General features: G+C 35.9%; 1 protein-coding gene across 2 annotated transcripts in view; it reads left to right on the top strand.

The window, feature by feature from the left end:
- LOC107048183 (DNA-binding protein RFX2) overlaps positions 1–19,821 on the top strand; it is a 24,238-nt gene extending 4,417 nt beyond the window's left edge. For both annotated transcript variants that reach the window (XM_015271247.2, XM_015271248.2), the window contains exons 2-13: positions 1,182–1,484; positions 2,189–2,381; positions 7,028–7,133; positions 7,204–7,303; positions 8,093–8,248; positions 9,537–9,665; positions 12,046–12,227; positions 13,441–14,287; positions 16,098–16,300; positions 16,620–16,773; positions 16,852–16,903; positions 16,980–19,821. In XM_015271247.2, the coding sequence (XP_015126733.1) occupies positions 1,254–1,484; positions 2,189–2,381; positions 7,028–7,133; positions 7,204–7,303; positions 8,093–8,248; positions 9,537–9,665; positions 12,046–12,227; positions 13,441–14,287; positions 16,098–16,300; positions 16,620–16,773; positions 16,852–16,903; positions 16,980–17,023 (2,397 nt within the window). In that variant the 5' untranslated portion in view covers positions 1,182–1,253 and the 3' untranslated portion in view covers positions 17,024–19,821. The remainder of the gene's footprint in view (positions 1–1,181; positions 1,485–2,188; positions 2,382–7,027; positions 7,134–7,203; positions 7,304–8,092; positions 8,249–9,536; positions 9,666–12,045; positions 12,228–13,440; positions 14,288–16,097; positions 16,301–16,619; positions 16,774–16,851; positions 16,904–16,979) is intronic.
- Positions 19,822–21,352: the final 1,531 nt, after the last annotated feature.

Below are 21,352 nucleotides of genomic sequence, written 5' to 3' on the forward strand. Positions count from 1 at the left end.
CCCCCCCCCGCCCCCTCCCCCTCTCCACCACCGCCTCTCATGTTTTCATAATGTGTTTGGTACCTGCTACTCCAAGAGGTACAGAAAAATACGGGGGAAAAGCGAAATAGAGCTGAGGGTGATGGGTAAAACTTCAATGCAACGTATTATACGAGACTACCCCCTAGCGAGGTCTTCCCCCTTTGATCCGAGGATTATTAAATGCTCTGCCACGCGCACCTGTAACTAGGTAACGAACGCACGATGCGTACGGTTGTGTGGGTGGTCACTGGGTTCCGGGGGTTGAAATCGTCTGAAGAATTCGAGAAGGAAGGATTTTCTTTTCTTTTTTTTTTTTTCGCGACGAACGAATCGAGTAGACTAGGCAAAAACTCTCTTCACTGAGAGAAAATAGTATATTTCGTTACGAGTGCCGAAAAACACTTTTCCCACGAGTATCGAACAATATTTTTCATCACAATGTGTGGAAAAGGGACGTTTTAGGCACCTAAATAGTGCCTAAAATACTTATTTTCATCACAAGGTCCACAAAGTATTTTCTGACGAATGTGGCTTTGTATGTTAGCTTTTTCCTAGATCTCAATTCGCTCTACAAACAAGGTTATAACGAAAATTTTACTATTTGCCTTGGATTCCGAGATATTCATTGAAAACTGACCAAAAGCTAAAATCGACTTAAACCGTTTTACCGCTTCGCTACTGAATTCACTCATTGACATTATTAAATATCCCTTATAATCGAGTTTATAAAAATATCTCCAAGTCACACACTCCATCAGATTTCAATGCACTTGGGCTCTTACTTAATACAATTCAATGCAATTTATTTGGATAAATACACTAATGAAATATAATGCCCATCTGCATAAAATTCGATTGGTTTCGTCATGTGGAACAACAGTAAAAATAAAATAACTTCGTCAACATCGAAACAGTAGAAAAACTGTCACATTTGATGACATTAATATGATAATTACTCATTCGAACACTATTTCCCCAATTCTCTTTGTCAAAACCCATCTCTCCACCTGCGATTGTCTCCCCACGTCCCCCTCCCCCCTCCCATCAGTTAGGGGAATCGAGACTCCTGATCTCTCACGTGGAAGCTAATGCTGGAAAGCTCAACCAGCTGTTTCACGGATTTTCTCAATTCATCCCCCCCCTTTTTTTACCTGTTACAGAGGCCCTTTACATCAAACCGTGAAGGCGACTGTAATATTGCGAATAGCGGGACAATCGAGGGACTCATTGCCATGACTACAACTGGAGCTCAGTACGCTTTAGCAGCATCCACAACAGCCAGCCATGGCGGGGGTAATTCTACGGTTGTAGAGGCGGATAGCAAACCGAGCGTTGTCGTTGTCACAACTTCAAGTACAAGTGCAAGTGGTAGTGTTGCACAGAGCCAAGGAGCAAGGGGTCAACTCATCACTGTTGTCACTAGTCCTGATCCGTCTAATAGTAATAATCTACAGCCGATACAGGTTTGTTTTGGCGTTAATTAAAATAACAAATTCAACATTTTCATTTATTCTGCATTTATCTCGCGAATGAGACGTTTTAGAGGAAAATGTCGCAAGAAATTTTTTGTAGCAAATTCAATTTTCCACGGAAAAGTGCTTGTGGCTGTTTTCCTCAAAGTCACTCGTTACCGAGATAATTAACGATTTAAGCAGATGGAGAAATTGGATTTCGTCGAAAAATTAAATTCAACATTTTTGCTTATTCTGGATTTATTTCGTGAATGAGGCGTTCTAGAGGAAAATGTCATATAAACTTTTTTGTGGAGAATTGATTTTTTCACAAAAAATTTTGAGTGACTTTTTCCCCTAAAGTCGCTCCTTACCGAGATAATTAACGATTTAAGCAGATGGAAAAATTGGATTTCGTCGAAAAATGAAATTCAACATTTTACTTTTGTTTTTCCTTAAATCTTGTTGAAAAAATTGAATAAAATCAAAGTAATAATGACGAGAAATTCTTTCGCGTTACTTTTCTAAAATTATAAACTCGAGAGATAACGATGGAAATCAATAATTGATATCTCTCCATCACGCGTGAACATTCTGATAACAGACTAAAAACCATGAGAATTGGATAGCCCGTCTCGATAGTCGATGAATGCAAACGACTATTCGAAACATAAACGATAACCGGAGGTGGTAAATTAACGGAATAATGTTTGCAGTTGGTGGTGCAAGATCCATTGGAAACAGCAGCAGACTCGTCTAATGGTTCATCAGGTACAGCAGCCCACGTAACAGCACAAGTTGTGGTGAATACAACACACTCGGGACAACATACCCTGATTGACTCGGACGTTGCTTCCACATCGACTGGGACTATTGTCAGTGGATCGCCTCACTATATCACAGTAACAGGTGAGAATTTATTTCTCCCCTTTGGAAATTTTCGGTGTAATTTTTTGTTTGTTTGTTTGTTTTGCCAAGTTGAAATTTATTTGAATGAATACACTAATGAAATATTACGACTATTTGTTTAAAAGTTGATTGGTTTCCTCATGTGTAAATACAACTGTAAAAATAAAATAAGTTTGTCAATAGAGAATGTTCCAACGAACATAATGAGCCCAATAACATTGAAATAGGATAAAAACAGTGACTTGAAGAAACATTTGTAGACAGAATTTTTAGTAGTATTCAACAATTTCAACGAATGATAGTTGGTATTCATTAAATCGACGAATTTCCGCGGTGTTACATCCACCTGAACGTTATGAGTTCCAGTCAAGTGGAATTTATTGATTTCTATATTAAACATAGCCCAAGAATGGAGTTTTTTTTCGAAAATTTATTCTACTCCTCGGGGCTGGGATTAATTAAGCCCAATTGAATGCAACACAACTGGAAATAATCGATCGAATCAACATTAATTGTCAATCATTGACATTGTTAAATATCACTTATAATCCAGTTTATAAACATTTCTCCAAGTCACACATTCCATAAGATTTCAATGCACTTGGGCTCGATTAGTTCGTTGAGACATTTTCTATCAAGTTCGAACGATTTATTTGGATAAATACACTAATGAAATATTACGACTATTTGTTTAAAAGTTGATTGGTTTCCTCATGTGTAAATACAACTGTAAAAATGTTCCAACGAACATAATGAGCCCAATAACATTGAAATAGGATAAAAACAGTGACTTGAAGAAACATTTGTAGACAGAATTTTTAGTAGTATTCAACAATTTCAACGAATGATAGTTGGTATTCATTAAATCGACGAATTTCCGCGGTGTTACATCCACCTGAACGTTATGAGTTCCAGTCAAGTGGAATTTATTGATTTCTATATTAAACATAGCCCAAGAATGGAGTTTTTTTTCGAAAATTTATTCTACTCCTCGGGGCTGGGATTAATTAAGCCCAATTGAATGCAACACAACTGGAAATAATCGATCGAATCAACATTAATTGTCAATCATTGACATTGTTAAATATCACTTATAATCCAGTTTATAAACATTTCTCCAAGTCACACATTCCATAAGATTTCAATGCACTTGGGCTCGATTAGTTCGTTGAGACATTTTCTATCAAGTTCGAACGATTTATTTGGATAAATACACTAATGAAATATTACGACTATTTGTTTAAAAGTTGATTGGTTTCCTCATGTGTAAATACAACTGTAAAAATGTTCCAACGAACATAATGAGCCCAATAACATTGAAATAGGATAAAAACAGTGACTTGAAGAAACATTTGTAGACAGAATTTTTAGTAGTATTCAACAATTTCAACGAATGATAGTTGGTATTCATTAAATCGACGAATTTCCGCGGTGTTACATCCACCTGAACGTTATGAGTTCCAGTCAAGTGGAATTTATTGATTTCTATATTAAACATAGCCCAAGAATGGAGTTTTTTTTCGAAAATTTATTCTACTCCTCGGGGCTGGGATTAATTAAGCCCAATTGAATGCAACACAACTGGAAATAATCGATCGAATCAACATTAATTGTCAATCATTGACATTGTTAAATATCACTTATAATCCAGTTTATAAACATTTCTCCAAGTCACACATTCCATAAGATTTCAATGCACTTGGGCTCGATTAGTTCGTTGAGACATTTTCTATCAAGTTCGAACGATTTATTTGGATAAATACACTAATGAAATATTACGACTATTTGTTTAAAAGTTGATTGGTTTCCTCATGTGTAAATACAACTGTAAAAATGTTCCAACGAACATAATGAGCCCAATAACATTGAAATAGGATAAAAACAGTGACTTGAAGAAACATTTGTAGACAGAATTTTTAGTAGTATTCAACAATTTCAACGAATGATAGTTGGTATTCATTAAATCGACGAATTTCCGCGGTGTTACATCCACCTGAACGTTATGAGTTCCAGTCAAGTGGAATTTATTGATTTCTATATTAAACATAGCCCAAGAATGGAGTTTTTTTTCGAAAATTTATTCTACTCCTCGGGGCTGGGATTAATTAAGCCCAATTGAATGCAACACAACTGGAAATAATCGATCGAATCAACATTAATTGTCAATCATTGACATTGTTAAATATCACTTATAATCCAGTTTATAAACATTTCTCCAAGTCACACATTCCATAAGATTTCAATGCACTTGGGCTCGATTAGTTCGTTGAGACATTTTCTATCAAGTTCGAACGATTTATTTGGATAAATACACTAATGAAATATTACGACTATTTGTTTAAAAGTTGATTGGTTTCCTCATGTGTAAATACAACTGTAAAAATGTTCCAACGAACATAATGAGCCCAATAACATTGAAATAGGATAAAAACAGTGACTTGAAGAAACATTTGTAGACAGAATTTTTAGTAGTATTCAACAATTTCAACGAATGATAGTTGGTATTCATTAAATCGACGAATTTCCGCGGTGTTACATCCACCTGAACGTTATGAGTTCCAGTCAAGTGGAATTTATTGATTTCTATATTAAACATAGCCCAAGAATGGAGTTTTTTTTCGAAAATTTATTCTACTCCTCGGGGCTGGGATTAATTAAGCCCAATTGAATGCAACACAACTGGAAATAATCGATCGAATCAACATTAATTGTCAATCATTGACATTGTTAAATATCACTTATAATCCAGTTTATAAACATTTCTCCAAGTCACACATTCCATAAGATTTCAATGCACTTGGGCTCGATTAGTTCGTTGAGACATTTTCTATCAAGTTCGAACGATTTATTTGGATAAATACACTAATGAAATATTACGACTATTTGTTTAAAAGTTGATTGGTTTCCTCATGTGTAAATACAACTGTAAAAATGTTCCAACGAACATAATGAGCCCAATAACATTGAAATAGGATAAAAACAGTGACTTGAAGAAACATTTGTAGACAGAATTTTTAGTAGTATTCAACAATTTCAACGAATGATAGTTGGTATTCATTAAATCGACGAATTTCCGCGGTGTTACATCCACCTGAACGTTATGAGTTCCAGTCAAGTGGAATTTATTGATTTCTATATTAAACATAGCCCAAGAATGGAGTTTTTTTTCGAAAATTTATTCTACTCCTCGGGGCTGGGATTAATTAAGCCCAATTGAATGCAACACAACTGGAAATAATCGATCGAATCAACATTAATTGTCAATCATTGACATTGTTAAATATCACTTATAATCCAGTTTATAAACATTTCTCCAAGTCACACATTCCATAAGATTTCAATGCACTTGGGCTCGATTAGTTCGTTGAGACATTTTCTATCAAGTTCGAACGATTTATTTGGATAAATACACTAATGAAATATTACGACTATTTGTTTAAAAGTTGATTGGTTTCCTCATGTGTAAATACAACTGTAAAAATGTTCCAACGAACATAATGAGCCCAATAACATTGAAATAGGATAAAAACAGTGACTTGAAGAAACATTTGTAGACAGAATTTTTAGTAGTATTCAACAATTTCAACGAATGATAGTTGGTATTCATTAAATCGACGAATTTCCGCGGTGTTACATCCACCTGAACGTTATGAGTTCCAGTCAAGTGGAATTTATTGATTTCTATATTAAACATAGCCCAAGAATGGAGTTTTTTTTCGAAAATTTATTCTACTCCTCGGGGCTGGGATTAATTAAGCCCAATTGAATGCAACACAACTGGAAATAATCGATCGAATCAACATTAATTGTCAATCATTGACATTGTTAAATATCACTTATAATCCAGTTTATAAACATTTCTCCAAGTCACACATTCCATAAGATTTCAATGCACTTGGGCTCGATTAGTTCGTTGAGACATTTTCTATCAAGTTCGAACGATTTATTTGGATAAATACACTAATGAAATATTACGACTATTTGTTTAAAAGTTGATTGGTTTCCTCATGTGTAAATACAACTGTAAAAATGTTCCAACGAACATAATGAGCCCAATAACATTGAAATAGGATAAAAACAGTGACTTGAAGAAACATTTGTAGACAGAATTTTTAGTAGTATTCAACAATTTCAACGAATGATAGTTGGTATTCATTAAATCGACGAATTTCCGCGGTGTTACATCCACCTGAACGTTATGAGTTCCAGTCAAGTGGAATTTATTGATTTCTATATTAAACATAGCCCAAGAATGGAGTTTTTTTTCGAAAATTTATTCTACTCCTCGGGGCTGGGATTAATTAAGCCCAATTGAATGCAACACAACTGGAAATAATCGATCGAATCAACATTAATTGTCAATCATTGACATTGTTAAATATCACTTATAATCCAGTTTATAAACATTTCTCCAAGTCACACATTCCGTAAGATTTCAATGCACTTGGGCTCGATTAGTTCGTTGAGACATTTTCTATCAAGTTCGAACGATTTATTTGGATAAATATACCAACGACATATTATGCCTATTCTTTTGAAAGTTAATTGGTTTCGTCATGCGAAAATACAATTGTAAAAATAAAATTAAACTCAATTTCCTCATGCGTAACGCGAAATATTAATATCGATATTTTAAACATTTCCAGTGTCAGGTGACGCTGAAGCTGTGGGGTCTGAATCGGGATCCCATCCAACATATGTTCAATACGTCCAGGGAGATGGCTCAACTTATAATCTTGCTAATGGAGAGATGTAAGCATTCAGAACAGCCAAAAAAATCGTTCAATTGACATCGAATAACTTGGGATTATTGAAATTTCAGGACATATCCAGTGTATGCTGTCGGCGAGGCAGGAGCCATGTACACCCCGGCCTCGAGTCAGTATTACACGTCAGCAACAACACCTGTGACTTATGCACAAGTGAGTCAAATCATTCATAATCCCCCAAATCACTTAAACTCGGCGTTTTTCTCTATTCTGCATTCATTTGCATAAAAAAATGTTTTTTCCCCTGTTATTTTCCCCACAAAGCTTTCATAATCGAAATAATTCCACGTCTAACAATGCATGAAAATCTAACGAGAAAATGTCTTCAGATATTTTTCCAGTTCAATTCCGCAATTAACAAATTAATCAATTCAGTTAGATCCAACATTTCCATTTATTCGGCTTTTATCTCGTGACCCAGTCGTTTTACGAAAAATGTGACAACAACTTTTCTGTAGAGAATTAAATTTCCCGCAGAAAATGTACCGTAACTTTTTTCCGTAAAATCACTCGTTACCGAGATAATCAATGATTCAACAAGACGAAGAAATTCCATTTCGTCGAACGAAAAAATTCAACATTTCCGTTTAGTTTGCATTTATCTCGCGAACCGCTTGTCTTAGAAGAAAATGTTACAGGAACTTTTTTGTAGGGGATTAAATTACCTACAAAAAAGTCCTGTCACTTTTTCCTCTGAAGTCACTTGTTACCGAGATAATCAACGATTTAAGCAAATGAAAAAATTTAACATTTCGGTCTTTTGCATTAACTTCATCAAGAAACATATCTTGACATTTTCCCCCAATTCCTCTCGTCACCAGGGGAATTTCACAATTAACAAACTCATTAATTAATTCTCAAACTAATTAATCAATCGACAAATTAACAAGTCAAGAAACATTAATCTTCCCCTCAACTCCTGAAATCCATAATCATCATTAGGTATCTGGCCAAGGCTCAAACACAACAACAAATCAGCTTTTATCCCAGGGTAATGGCACGTACCTGATACAACAGAGTGTAGTCGATGGAGATCCAGCGACTCACGCTCTGATATCAGCCGCAACGGCCCGGGGGAGTCCCCAGACCGAGAGTGCGGTAAGTACAAAAAAACAAGTGGACAATTGCATTTTTTTTAACAAATGAGTACATTTATTATTGCTAATAAATTAGCAATTTGCTTCCGAATGGGTTCTTTTTTTAAATTCCTATTTCACTATTCGCTTCTTCTATTTTTTCATGCCAAAGTACTATTATAGTCACGGGCTATCGTTGCAAGATTTTTCATGCATTGAAGCTCGAATATAGATATGTAAAATAATTAGTGAAAAAAAAATTAATTTTCCAATTTTTTTCCACTCGGATTCTGCAATGCAAAACAAAATAAAATCCAGCGGAAAAAACAGAAAATTTGTGCCCAATAATTCCAATAGAAAGAATCTAAGAGAAAAACTCTAACAGAAATTCGAAATCTATTGACTTTTTCTTATTAAATCCAATAGAATCAGCGCAAAAAACAAATAGAATTCCAATAGCATTTTTTAGCGAATTCACGTGACTGTTACTTTACCATAAAAACTAGAGAACTTAAGGAGAGACTACTATGACTTTTAAAAGTCGTGGGTTATTGGAGTGAGACTTTTCATACATTGAAGATCGATTATATAGATCTAAAAACGAATAATTAGTGCAAAAAGAAATTTTTTTATTGTTCGTTTGCCCGAAAACGCTTAAAATGCTAAAAACAGTGCAGGGCCTCCAATTTTTGAGCTACAAAAGATTTTTTTTTCAAACTTTTCGGAAAAATGTGTGGAACAACAACTACGAGCTAGTTTTTTGGAATTCGACTCCTACACAGCTGATTTCGGTTTTTTTCATATAAAAAAATTCACTATTTGTGTAAAAAAAAATACAAAAGAAGCAAATTTAGCCATTTTGTGAGGGGAATAAAAAAAAACTAGCTCGTAATTGTTATTCCACATATTTTTCCGAAAAAAAATGTAGGCCCTGGACTGTTTTTGGCATTTTAAGCGTATTCGGGCAAACTAACAATAAAAAAAAATTTTATTGCCCTAATTATTTGTTTTCAGATCTATACAATCGATCTTCAACGTACGAAAAGTCTCACTAGTCTCCCCTTAAATAATGAGCGATTACAAAATTTCCATTCGGAAGTAAAAAATAATAAATCCTCAGTAAAATGATGGTAAAAGCCTAAGAATTTTTCTCAACGGGGGGAGGCCTCGGGGCGTTGAATGCACTCACCCTAAACAAGACAATAATAATGTCCATTTGCCCTCTTCAATCCTCCGGTGATGCTTCCTGAATGCCAATTATTAACAGCATCAATGAAAAATGAATGAACCTATTGGCTGTTTTCGACTAGGACGCTGTGGTTAGCGGGGGTGGAGGGGCATACTTGATCAGTGGTAATGCTGGAGGGACTGCTATCAACGTGGATGAGGCCGCAACAGCGGCCAACATGACGCATGCCACTAGGGTCTCGCAGGCCACCGTAAGCCATATCGACTCGCCATTTGTTAGAGACTTTATCATGATACTGTGACTATTGCATGTCTGTTGGGTTTAACGTGTGCTTTGGTACCTTAACACTGGTATTAACATTTTGCTGCTATTGTGAGTGGACGAATGCAGGTGGTAGATCATTTTTACAGGGGAATTGTGAAGCTGAAACTGGGGAGAGATTCGATTTAGGCGAGTCTAGAGGTGTTTGCTGATTGAAATAAGTTTACTCGTGTGATTTTTTTTTACCCGTACACCCCCGAAGATTCAACAGATTGAATTTTTGGGATGAAGGTGAAACTAGCGAAATATTCGACAGCAGAAGATCTGTCTTGGGCAAATCTAGGGGTGTGCAAATGTTTTTAAGAAAGGTACAAACGCTTCGTTACTTGAAAAAACATTTGTACATTCGAAAAAAATTGAAAAAACATTTGATTATTTGACTCTCCTACGTTTAAGGGTGCCAAGTGAATTTGAAAAAAGATTCAAAAAAATTTTTTTCTTTCCCTCCATCATTGGAGAAATATGTATTCATCCATCCGACGAAATTTCAAACCCGCAACCGGAACTAGACATCGAGAAAATAAATGCGGAAAATCCTCTACTTCGCGTGACGAACCTCGAGAAAGCATGGGATCAAATGGGTACGGCGGGTTGAAATATCTCTCTTATTCACCCCGGTACCCCATTGTTTTTTGTCGCCATCCCATTGAACACATCATTCCCCATATCTTCAAATTTTTTCAAATTTTTCTTGAGTTCCTAGGGGGTTGAAACGTTCAATTTAATCAAAACTCCATAAGAGGCCGTGTATAGGACTGATTTTGTTTATTTAATTTCTCGATATCCATAAGTTCTAAAATTTTAAAATTATCACCGATGTTCACCATCTGTCCAATACTATTAATTAAAAAAATTATAACTTTGTTGGTGAATGTCAATTTTTAAGGTCATCGCCAAATTCACTTGGCACCCTTAAAGTAGCTCAAAGTAGCTACGCTTAAAGTAGCCTACACGTAATGTAGTAGTAGTAGGATAGAGCTACCCTTGCGGTAAATTCAAAGATGATTGAAAACTGCAGAAAACTTCAATTTTTTTTTCTCGAATTTAATTATCCTTTTGGTTTCGCAAAATGAAATGTTTAAAAATCAGGATTTAACCCGGTGTCTTAGGCGAAAATGAACATTTCCATTGTAATCAAAGATTAAAATCAGAATTTTTTTCTTCATTAGATGTGAAAAAATCAACAATTTTTTTGACACCTTATAAAAAATGATGCAACGTTTTGCAAACAAGTTCTATTATTTATTTATAAGAAGGAAATGTTTGAAAAAAAAAATACTAATATTGTGTGAAATTTAATTTTGATGAAACTGACTGGGTATGAATTTTTTCAAATTTTTCCCGTGCAATTTAATTGAGAAATGTGAAAACTGAAAATATCCAAAAGTGCAGCGTGGCTCGGCCGAAGAGTAGAGCTACTTTAAATATCCCTTAAATTGAATTTTCCACTGATGAATATTCTGCTAATTTCAGCTTCATTTTTTGGGGGTCTAATAATCCACTATTTTGAGCTCATTTGAGCGCAAAAAATTTCCAAAATGAATAATAAGATGATTCAATGAATTGTGGGTCTCATCACTTCCGGAACCTGCATTCTGCGGATGATGATTATTTTTGTGCATGAGTTGTTATTTTGTGTTTTAATTCATTCTCTCTTCGGGAGAATGTTATTTGCATTAAATTCCACTGAGGGAGAAGATAATTCCAACAAGTCAATGTATTTTGAATCAACGAAATACTTTTCTGATGATTACCAAGGTAGAAATTGTTTCATTTGGGCGTTAAAAATTCCCAAACATGAATAATAAGGTGATTCAATGAATTATGGGTCTCACCACTTGGAGAATCAGCATTCTGCGGATAATTTCCCATCCTCTGGTGGCGATTGATTATCTGATCAAAAAATCTGATCTCATTATGAAAATCTGACAATGAAAATGATCTAATAATGAAAATTTTGGTGATACTTTCTTCATGTTTCGCTCGAGAGTTGGAGATATTTTGTCTTTTTTTTCGACAAAAACCTTCCAAATATTCACGATTTGGTAATCATCAACATGCAAAGAATTTTTGTTAACTGCGCATTTATCTTGGAAACCCGTGGTTCCAGTAGAAAAAAAATGACATCTTTGTAGGAAATTTAATTCTCTACAAAAAAGTTATTCTGACATTTTCACCTAAACCCTCTCGTTTCCTAGGTAAATCCCCGTTTAAGAAAGAATATCAAAATTCAATAATGTAATCAGTGTTGTATTCATAATTACGAACTTCATTATCACCCATTAATCATGATTATCAACTGGATTCAGGTGCAATGGCTCCTGGAGAATTACGAGACAGCAGACGGCGTGTCACTGCCCCGTTCCACCCTCTACAATCACTACCTCCGTCACTGTTCGGAGAACAAATTGGATCCAGTGAACGCAGCTAGTTTTGGAAAACTGATACGTTCAGTGTTTCTGGGATTAAGAACACGGCGTCTAGGCACAAGGTAAGACAAAGGCACCGCTATTCAATTCATTTTCGAAAAAAATCGAAATTTTCGTCGCCAAAGTTATGAAAAGCTGAAACTAGCGAAAGATTCGACAGCAGAAGATCTGTCTGAGGCGAATCTACACTGAGAGAAAAACGACAAAGTTCTCAAACAAGTCTTACGTGTTCCAAGAAAATATTTTTTTGAAAATTATCAAAAAACGATTTTTTTGTGCCAAACACATGCAGAGAGTGCGGTGGAGTGAAAAATTTTTGTCGCAAAAATTGATTTAGCAGTTAAAAAAAAATTGCATTCTCTGTAGACGCAAGAAATGTCATTTCTAGCACTACTCCTTCGTTATTAGATACTCCCATACGTATTTTGCTCGCGAAAAATCTTTGTTTAATGCGAAACAAGGGATAGTAGTTTTTCGTTTCGGCTGTCTAATAATCACAGACAATAAATGAGTCCTTAAATGAAACAATAATAATGATATGATAGCAATCTTGTAACTTGGGGATAAAATATTTGTTGATAAATTTTCCTCTGTGTGAGATATTTTCATCCTGAAAAGGCACCGCCTGGTGTGAATTATCCGCCTCTTGAGCCAAACATTTCGTTGCTGTCGAAAGCAGAACAATTATTCATGTTTGAGACATTCAAATTCCAACCAATCAAATTCTTCTTGGCAATTTTCAACTAGCGATTTTGTTGGCCCAAACAAGACTTCTTTGGGGCAAAACGGCCCCCCTTCAATTGTCAATAACTTGTGAATGACATTGTGAAAATTCCCAGTTTCAACTTCATTTTGAAGATAATTTTTCATTCTTCAAAACGAGCTCTAACTCATCCCAATCGGATTATCGAATCGGAAAATATTGACGATTGAAGGGGGGCCGTTTTGCCCCATCCTCCCCTGACATACAAACTCTTTCGCACTTGAAAAACATTTGTACATACGATTATTCGACTCAAATTGAATTTTCCGCTGCCGAATATTCCGCTAGTTTCACCTTCACGCGAAAGTTTTCTCTAAATTCCACACAATTGTCAGTTGCCCTATCCAATGATCGACACTTGACCAATGCAATGACCACCGAAACCTCCTAAAAATCGCGATAAAAGGTGGACGAATCATGTCGCAGACAAAACCGACGATAAATCATCTCAAAAGAATTTCCACCAAAACCTCTGACCGAAAGCTCTCACCGCCCCTCTTTAAACCCCCCAGGGGCAACTCCAAGTACCACTACTACGGCATCCGAGTGAAGCCAAACTCCCCCCTGATCCTCCTGAACGATGACGGAACGTCCCGTCAACAGACATCAGCCAACAATCAGACAAAGCGCTTCAAGTTCTCGAATCAGAAGCAAGAGTCCTCGTACGACAGCAACAGCCACGGAGCCGTCAGCATAACATCAAACACGACAACCCCCCAGTATCACCAGTACCTCGGCGAAGCTAGTGGAGCAATTCCCGATTTTCCCGAGATCGTCGTGAGCCACGGCTCATCCCTACCCGAGGATTGCACCCTGGAGGACATCGACACCTTCAGAAGCATCTACCGAGAGCACTGCGAGGCCTTTCTCGATGCTGTTCTCAATTTTGAATTTGGAACTGTCGAGAGCCTGTGGAGGGAGTTCTGGCGCAGTCAGGACAACAACAATGGTGACGAGTGCGAGGAGGAGAAGTACCTATCTAAAACAAAACTCTATCAGATGTGCAAGTGCGGTGAAGTCCAGGAGTTCATAAAAACCGTTGACTACACGTTCTATCAAAATCTGGTGGAGGTGCTCATGCCTGATGTGCTGAGGCCCATTCCCAGCACTCTTACACAATCGATAAGGAATTTTGCCAAGGGACTGGAGTCCTGGCTGACGACAGCTATGAACGACTGCCCCGAGGAGATGATGCAGATCAAATTGACAGCTGTTTCTGCTTTTGCACAGACACTCAGGCGCTATACATCGCTGAATCATCTCGCTCAAGCTGCCAGGGCTGTTCTGCAGAATTCTAGTCAAATTAATCAGATGCTGGCGGATTTGAATAGAGTGGATTTTCATAATGTGCAGGAACAGGTGGGTCGATGGATTTTTTTTTTTTGGGGGAATTTTTAGTTGCGGAAATCAGGATTTTAGGGGAGAATTGGTGGGAATTGTTTGACTGTTTAGGGGTAGTTGGGAAAATTGAGGTGAATGAATTCTTGAATTTTCGGTAAATTGAAGATTCAGCAGTTAAGAAATTTTGGAATTGAAAAAGATGGCAATTTGATTGGACATTAATGGGAAAAACAGGCTATTTTAGTTTGTTAGATGCTGGCGGATGTGAATCGAGTGAATTTTCATAATGTTCAGAAACAGGTGGGTCGATGGATTTTTTTTTTGGGGAATTTTTAGTTGCGGAAATCAGGATTTTAGGGGAGGATTGATGGGAATTGTTTGACTGTTCAGGGGTAGTTGGGAAAATTGAGGTGAATGAATTCTTGAATTTTCGGTAAATTGAAGATTCAGCGGTTAAAAAATTTTGGAATTGAAAAAGATGGCAATTTGATTGGACATTAATGGGAAAAACAGGCTATTTTAGTTTATTAGATGCTGGCGGACTTGAATCGAGTGGATTTTCATAATGTGCAGGAACAGGTGGGTCGATGGATTTTTTTTTGGGAATTTTTAGCTGCGGAAATCAAGATTTTAGGGGAGGATTGATGGGAATTGTTTGACTGTTCAGGGGTAGTTGGGAAAATTGAGGTGAATGAATTCTTGAATTTTCGGTAAATTGAAGATTCAGCGGTTAAAAAATTTTGGAATTGAAAAAGATGGCAATTTGATTGGACATTAATGGGAAAAACAGGCTATTTTAGTTTATTAGATGCTGGCGGACTTGAATCGAGTGAATTTTCATAATGTTCAGGAACAGGTGGGTCGATGGATTTTTTTTTGGGAATTTTTAGCTGCGGAAATCAAGATTTTAGGGGAGGATTGATGGGAATTGTTTGACTGTTCAGGGGTAGTTGGGAAAATTGAGGTGAATGAATTCTTGAATTTTCGGTAAATTGAAGATTCAGCGGTTAAGAAATTTTGGAATTGAAAAAGATGGCAATTTGATTGGACATTAATGGGAAAAACAGGCTATTTTAGTTTATTAGATGCTGGCGGATTTGAATCGAGTGAATTTTCATAATGTTCAGGAACAGATGAGTTGATGGATTTTTTTTTTTGGGGAATTTTTAGTTGCGGAAATCAGGATTTTAGGGGAGGATAAATCGGAATTGTTTGATTATTCAGCGATAGTTGGGAAAATTTTGGTGAATGAATTCTTGAATTTTCAGTAATTGGTCCTGAATAATTCTCACTAATTCTCAATAACTGGGAATTCATGTGTTAAAAGTTTAGGAATAAAAAAAATCGCAATTTGATTGGAAATTAAGGGGAAAAACAGGCAATTTTAATTTATTAGACGCTGGCGGAATTGAATTCAGTGAATTTTTATAATATTCAGGAACAGGTGGGTTGATGGATTTTTTTGGGAATTTTTAGCTGCAGAAATCAGGATTTTAGGGGAGGATTAATGGGAATTGGTTCATTGTTCAGCGATAGTTGGAAAAATTTAGGCAAATGAATTTTGGAATTCTCATTAAATTGAAGATCCCGCGGTTAAAAAATTTTGGAATTAAAAAACATGGTAATTGGATTGAAAATTAAGGGAAAAACAGGTAATTTTAGTTCAATAATTCAGTGAAAGTTGGGGAAATTTAGGTGAATAAATTCCCAAATTTTCTACCAAATTCAGTTTCAATCAACGAAACGTTCATTTCACTCAACTTCGATGACCAAAAACTCACGAATACCATCAAGTCCTCCAAACGAATAAACACGAAATTTTTTTTAGGCTTCGTGGGTCTGTCAGTGTGACTACACAGTGGTCCAGCGCCTGGAGGCGGATTTTAAGATGACGCTCCAGCAGCAGAATTCACTGGAGCAGTGGGCAGTTTGGTTAAAGAGTGTTGTAACGCAGGTACTCAAGCCTTACGAGGGAAAAACAACGTTTGCCAAAGCCGCCCGACAATTTCTCCTCAAATGGTCATTCTACAGGTAAAAACCACTACTTTAACCAAGTTTCAAGGTAATACAGATAGCATCATCCTTTCATTGGACTCATACAAGAATTTTCACAAGGAATACATAATCAATTAAACACAATTAATTGAGGAACAAATCTAATTCAATTGAACAAAATAATATGAAAGCGATTCAAGTCGACAGCCTCCTATCTGAGGCACAAAAAATCCTTTTTTGATAATTTTCAAAAAACTATTTTCCTGCCACAAGTAAGACTTGTCCGAGAACTTTGTCGTTTTTCTCTCAGTGTAAATGAACGCAAAAACAATTTCCCCCTCGTGTTTTTCCACAGTTCAATGGTAATTCGTGACCTGACACTCAGAAGTGCTGCGAGTTTCGGCTCATTCCACCTGATTAGATTGCTCTACGACGAATACATGTTTTACTTAATCGAGCATCAAGTTGCTGTCGCCACTGGAACAACTCCAATCGCTGTCATGGGAGACGTAAGCCAAATTAATCGAATTAATAATGAATTTCCTTCGCTGTTGAACAGTAACAAATAATACTCATTAACCATTCAGAAAAATCAAACTTGTCAGATGCTCAACACCTTTGGTACAGCGTCAAACGGAGGTACGTCCTGAGGAAAATTGAACTCTGAGGAAAAATTATTCCCCAATAAATCTACAGTTGTTCATTTATTTTCAAGATGCATCGAGCCCCAACACACCAAAACGCATGAAGATGAGCTAACTGAGAGCAGACACCCTGTAGATAACGTAAAACAACAGAGTCTCTCACAACGCAGAACAGATTGAACTCATGCAGGCCTACAGTGTTGAATTTAGTTCAATAAATTATTATTTTTGATATAAACTGAACGAAGAGTTGATGAAAAATTTAACGAGACATTTGGCTCATCCCCGAATTAATGTGAATGATAAATCAATCAGTCGTAAGTACGTGTGATAGGTGTAGATTATAAATTACTTCTGAATTAGTGATAACATCAAAATGAATAATCTAATGAATAATAGTGATGATTTCTCATTTTCTAGAATCTAGTGGGCAATTTTTATTTGCAGATAACGATTTCACGATAATTTTTTAAGAGAACAAAATTGAAAATATAAGTATAATAAGTCAACTAAAAATTCAAATGTTAATAATTATGCCTATAGAATTTTTAAATAATGAAATATCTAGTCGGATTTCGTAATGTCATTGAAATGTCCGAGTTTATGAGTTAAAGTGTCCGTGAGAAAAACTCCAACCAGGCAAAGAACCAAAAAAATAATAGAAATGTTGATATACGAGAGGTAATTAACGAAATAATGAATAATGTATAGATAAATTGTCTTCATTGGAGTGATCCTTATTCACCCGTCCTTGCACAAATTGTGAATTGAAGTGTGGTTAAAACACACTCACTCATTGATTAATATTATACATAGGGTATAACAAAAACAAAAAATGAATTTGAATGAAAACGATGAGAAATTGATTGATTAATTATTACGACGAGTCACGAGTAGGATTAGATAGTTTATTAATTGCTGGTGTACGTACACTCACTGGTAGATTTAATGAAATTTGTTGGACAGAAAGGATCGGGCAATTCAATATTTTTTATGACAGTTTACGCTTTAAATTTTCGTAATTTTCGGGGGAATGAGAAAAACGAGTCATCTTCAGTCGTCAATATCTCGGGACTGGCAGAGTGAATTTGGACCATTTTTTCATCACTTTGAGGGGAATTTCTCAAGCTTGAAATTGAAAAAAAAATTGTCGATTTCGGATCGTCAGGTCACGAGATATTGGAGATTTTTGGGAGGACGCATCTTGAGCTTCTTGACGTAGAATCCCTTTGAGTTTAACATTACCTAGATATACTTTTCCAATAGCAGAGGAGATTCTATATTCAACGACGAACAAACATAGATATAACGCATGTGTTTGTTTAAACTTAAGGTATAATCAATGTTGAGTGTATAAATTTCAGTCGATACCGAGTGTTTATTCATTTAATTACCGAATATCATTTGAGACCAACAACAACAACTGTAAAACTTCAATATGCAATTGCTGCTGTTAATTTACAACGAATGAAAGTCGCTCTGAAGAAATTGAACGAGACATCTCATCACTTGAATTAAAAAAAAAAAATAAAGAAAAGACTGATAATTGTGAGCATGAAAAATCGAAAAGCAAAAATCCAGGATATTTATTTTATTTAATTATTATCTATACTTTGATTTTTCGTAAATATTCAATTGCTGAGCGTTCAATCCTTTTAGTTTTTTTTTTCCAGTCCATCAGAGACACTCGACTACTAGTCAGATAATTAAGGCATAATGACAGACAAGTCATCCTCTCCTCTAGGTAAATTGAAGGATTATTTGAGGGAGTGAAGTAGTCAGCACAGGGATATTCCATAATTGTAATGAGCTTATAAGTGTAAAGAAATGATGAAAAAAACTATTGATACCTAAGTGTACCTCCTACATATGACAATTGCGTATTTTACTAGTAAATTATAAGATTATTATCGATTAATTGGAGTGATTAACGAGGATGAGAGGTAATTGCCAGGAATATACTCCACATTCCTACCACAAAATGATGAATTATCGAGTTAATTGTATCTATCAGTTCCACGAGCACAGCTTTACTAGACTATGTTGTTCATTGATTTGTCACATTAAAATGCAATACTAAATAAACAAAAATATTGTTGGAGAGGATAGTGTATTTTCGGGGAGTTGGAGGAATTTTTCTTTCCAAATGTTTTTTTTACTGTAAAAAGAGAGAGTTTCTACTTGATTTGAGATTTATGAAGTTGAGTTGCATTAAAATTTATTCTACTACAGCTACTAGACTTGATTTTGTCATATTTTTTGCTACTGAAGTATCTTGGAGTGAAATAATTCTTTGAATTATATAAATACAGATTGAAATATTAATATTCGGTAGTGGATTAGTTGAGCCTTCAGTTTTTTTCTGAATATCTACGAAGAAATCCTCACTACTGAAGAGAATACGAAAGAAAACGGCCTTAATCTATTGAAAATATCTCACTATCACGATGTAATGACGATTTTAATGATTTAACTAATTCAAAATTCAATTTCCTATTTCATAATGCAACGGATCTTGTCAGCCTTCCAATAAAACAAAGAAAAAAAACGTGAAGAATAGAGAATCCATGAGATAGTGAAATAAACAAATTCTGATGTACTTCAATGGAGGTTTTTCCGTGTACAGCGTATGAAAGAATGAGGAATATTTTAATACAGTTTCATAACTCGTCGAATTGAGTAATAGAAGTATTATCCACTCGCATAGAATTATTTTTATCAAACACAAAACCAAATGCAGCTCAAAATCTAGCCATCAGTGGCATATTGAGATAACGAGAAGAGGGACAAAATCGAATGTACTGTGTTGTTTATTTAAAACGAATGTAAGAAATATGTTTGTGGAAATATTGTGAATGTGAGTATTGCAACATGGTAAAATCGTATGTTACAAATATACGTTTACAAATGTAACACCTGAGTTTGTGCTATTTATCCCTGGATGTCGATAGACAATTGATGGAATTAATGAATTAGTGAAGGAGTTGGAATCACTCACCGGCGTTGGATGAAAACAACAGCTCCGTTTTCACCTCTCCAACCAGCTACCTCTATTCCAATCCATGGGGTTGAGTACTCTCGAATGCACTTGCACTCACAACACAACTAATTCCATTTCCACAAATAAAAAAACCGAAAGAAATTCCCTGACCCACGAAAAATAGCCCCAAAGCCTCGAAATTGCCTCAACCCAACGGAAGAAATCGTTCTCCTCAATTTTATTCATTTCCCCATGAAAATTGACACTAGATCACTTTGAATATTCCTGCACTGGATATCTATTCCAAACGACGCGAGTTGAAACACTAAACACTCCACTGGACCCTTCGAGGCCCCGACGAACAGCTTTTTGTAAATAAACAAAGGCTGCCGGCCGGCATCATCGGTCCCCCGTCTCCATTTTCACAATAAAAACACCACAACTCGTCCGATAAAACTCATCAACTCGATTAAAATCATTGTCACATCCACTAATGACCACTCGATGCTTCAACCGAGTCCTTTGTTTCGGTGTCGCGTGGGCTTGTGCCCCGTGCCGGCGAGTGCACCACGATCCCGCGTTTTCCACTTCCCACGCTCGCCAAATGGACGATTATTGACCAATTACGGACCTCACGACCCTCCTCCGTGCCCCTACGAGGCAATACTGCCAGAAATTTCAACATGACGTTGGCTTGGTGGGCCGGCGCATGCGCAGAGCGATATTTTGAACGCGCATGTGCAGAGTCGACTCTCTTGGGGGGTCTGCACATGCGCAGGGCGACTAGTTCTGCGTGGGCATGCGCTGGCTCAAGAGCGGGAATTTGATTCAATTCAATTCAATTTGTGAGAAGAAAAAAATTAAATTTCGTGGACAGTTGGTAGGGTAAACAGGTTAATTTCTGGACGGGGTTTAGCTTCTGTACAATTCCAACTTGCACTGAATATTCCTAAAGAAGATGAAAATTGTAAATTCTGATTTGTTCACTTTTCAATAATATTACTCGTGTGTAATCATGTGATCAATTATTTTTTCTGCTGATCGACATTTAATAATTAAAAAAATATGGCCCTGTCGTCCAAAAATTAGGGGTTTCGGCTGTATTCAACTATTTCTTAATTTAATTATTCTTTGATTTGTCATTTTCACTTGAAATAATTTTTTTCTGCTAATTAAAACATTCTTGGAGGTATGGAAATCATCATATCTCCATTTAGGTGATTCCTTTATTTTAGATCCTACGAAACTCGAATTGACCGTCCAGCAATCGGCCTGTTCACCCTAGTCGTTGTTTTTATATTTAGGGGGATAGTCATGAAATTTCAATGAAATATCAAATTTTTCAGCAGCAAAAAGACGAAAATTTCCCTTTTTACTTGAATTTTCAATTAATTAGAAATTCAAAAATATTTCAACTGATATTTTCCTGATTTCTATAAATTTTTGTGGAATAAATGAGCTCAA

This window comes from Diachasma alloeum, unplaced genomic scaffold (genome assembly GCF_001412515.2).
Source record: "Diachasma alloeum isolate Michigan unplaced genomic scaffold, Dall2.0 Dall_scaffold_00185, whole genome shotgun sequence".
Lineage (NCBI taxonomy): Eukaryota > Metazoa > Arthropoda > Insecta > Hymenoptera > Braconidae > Diachasma > Diachasma alloeum.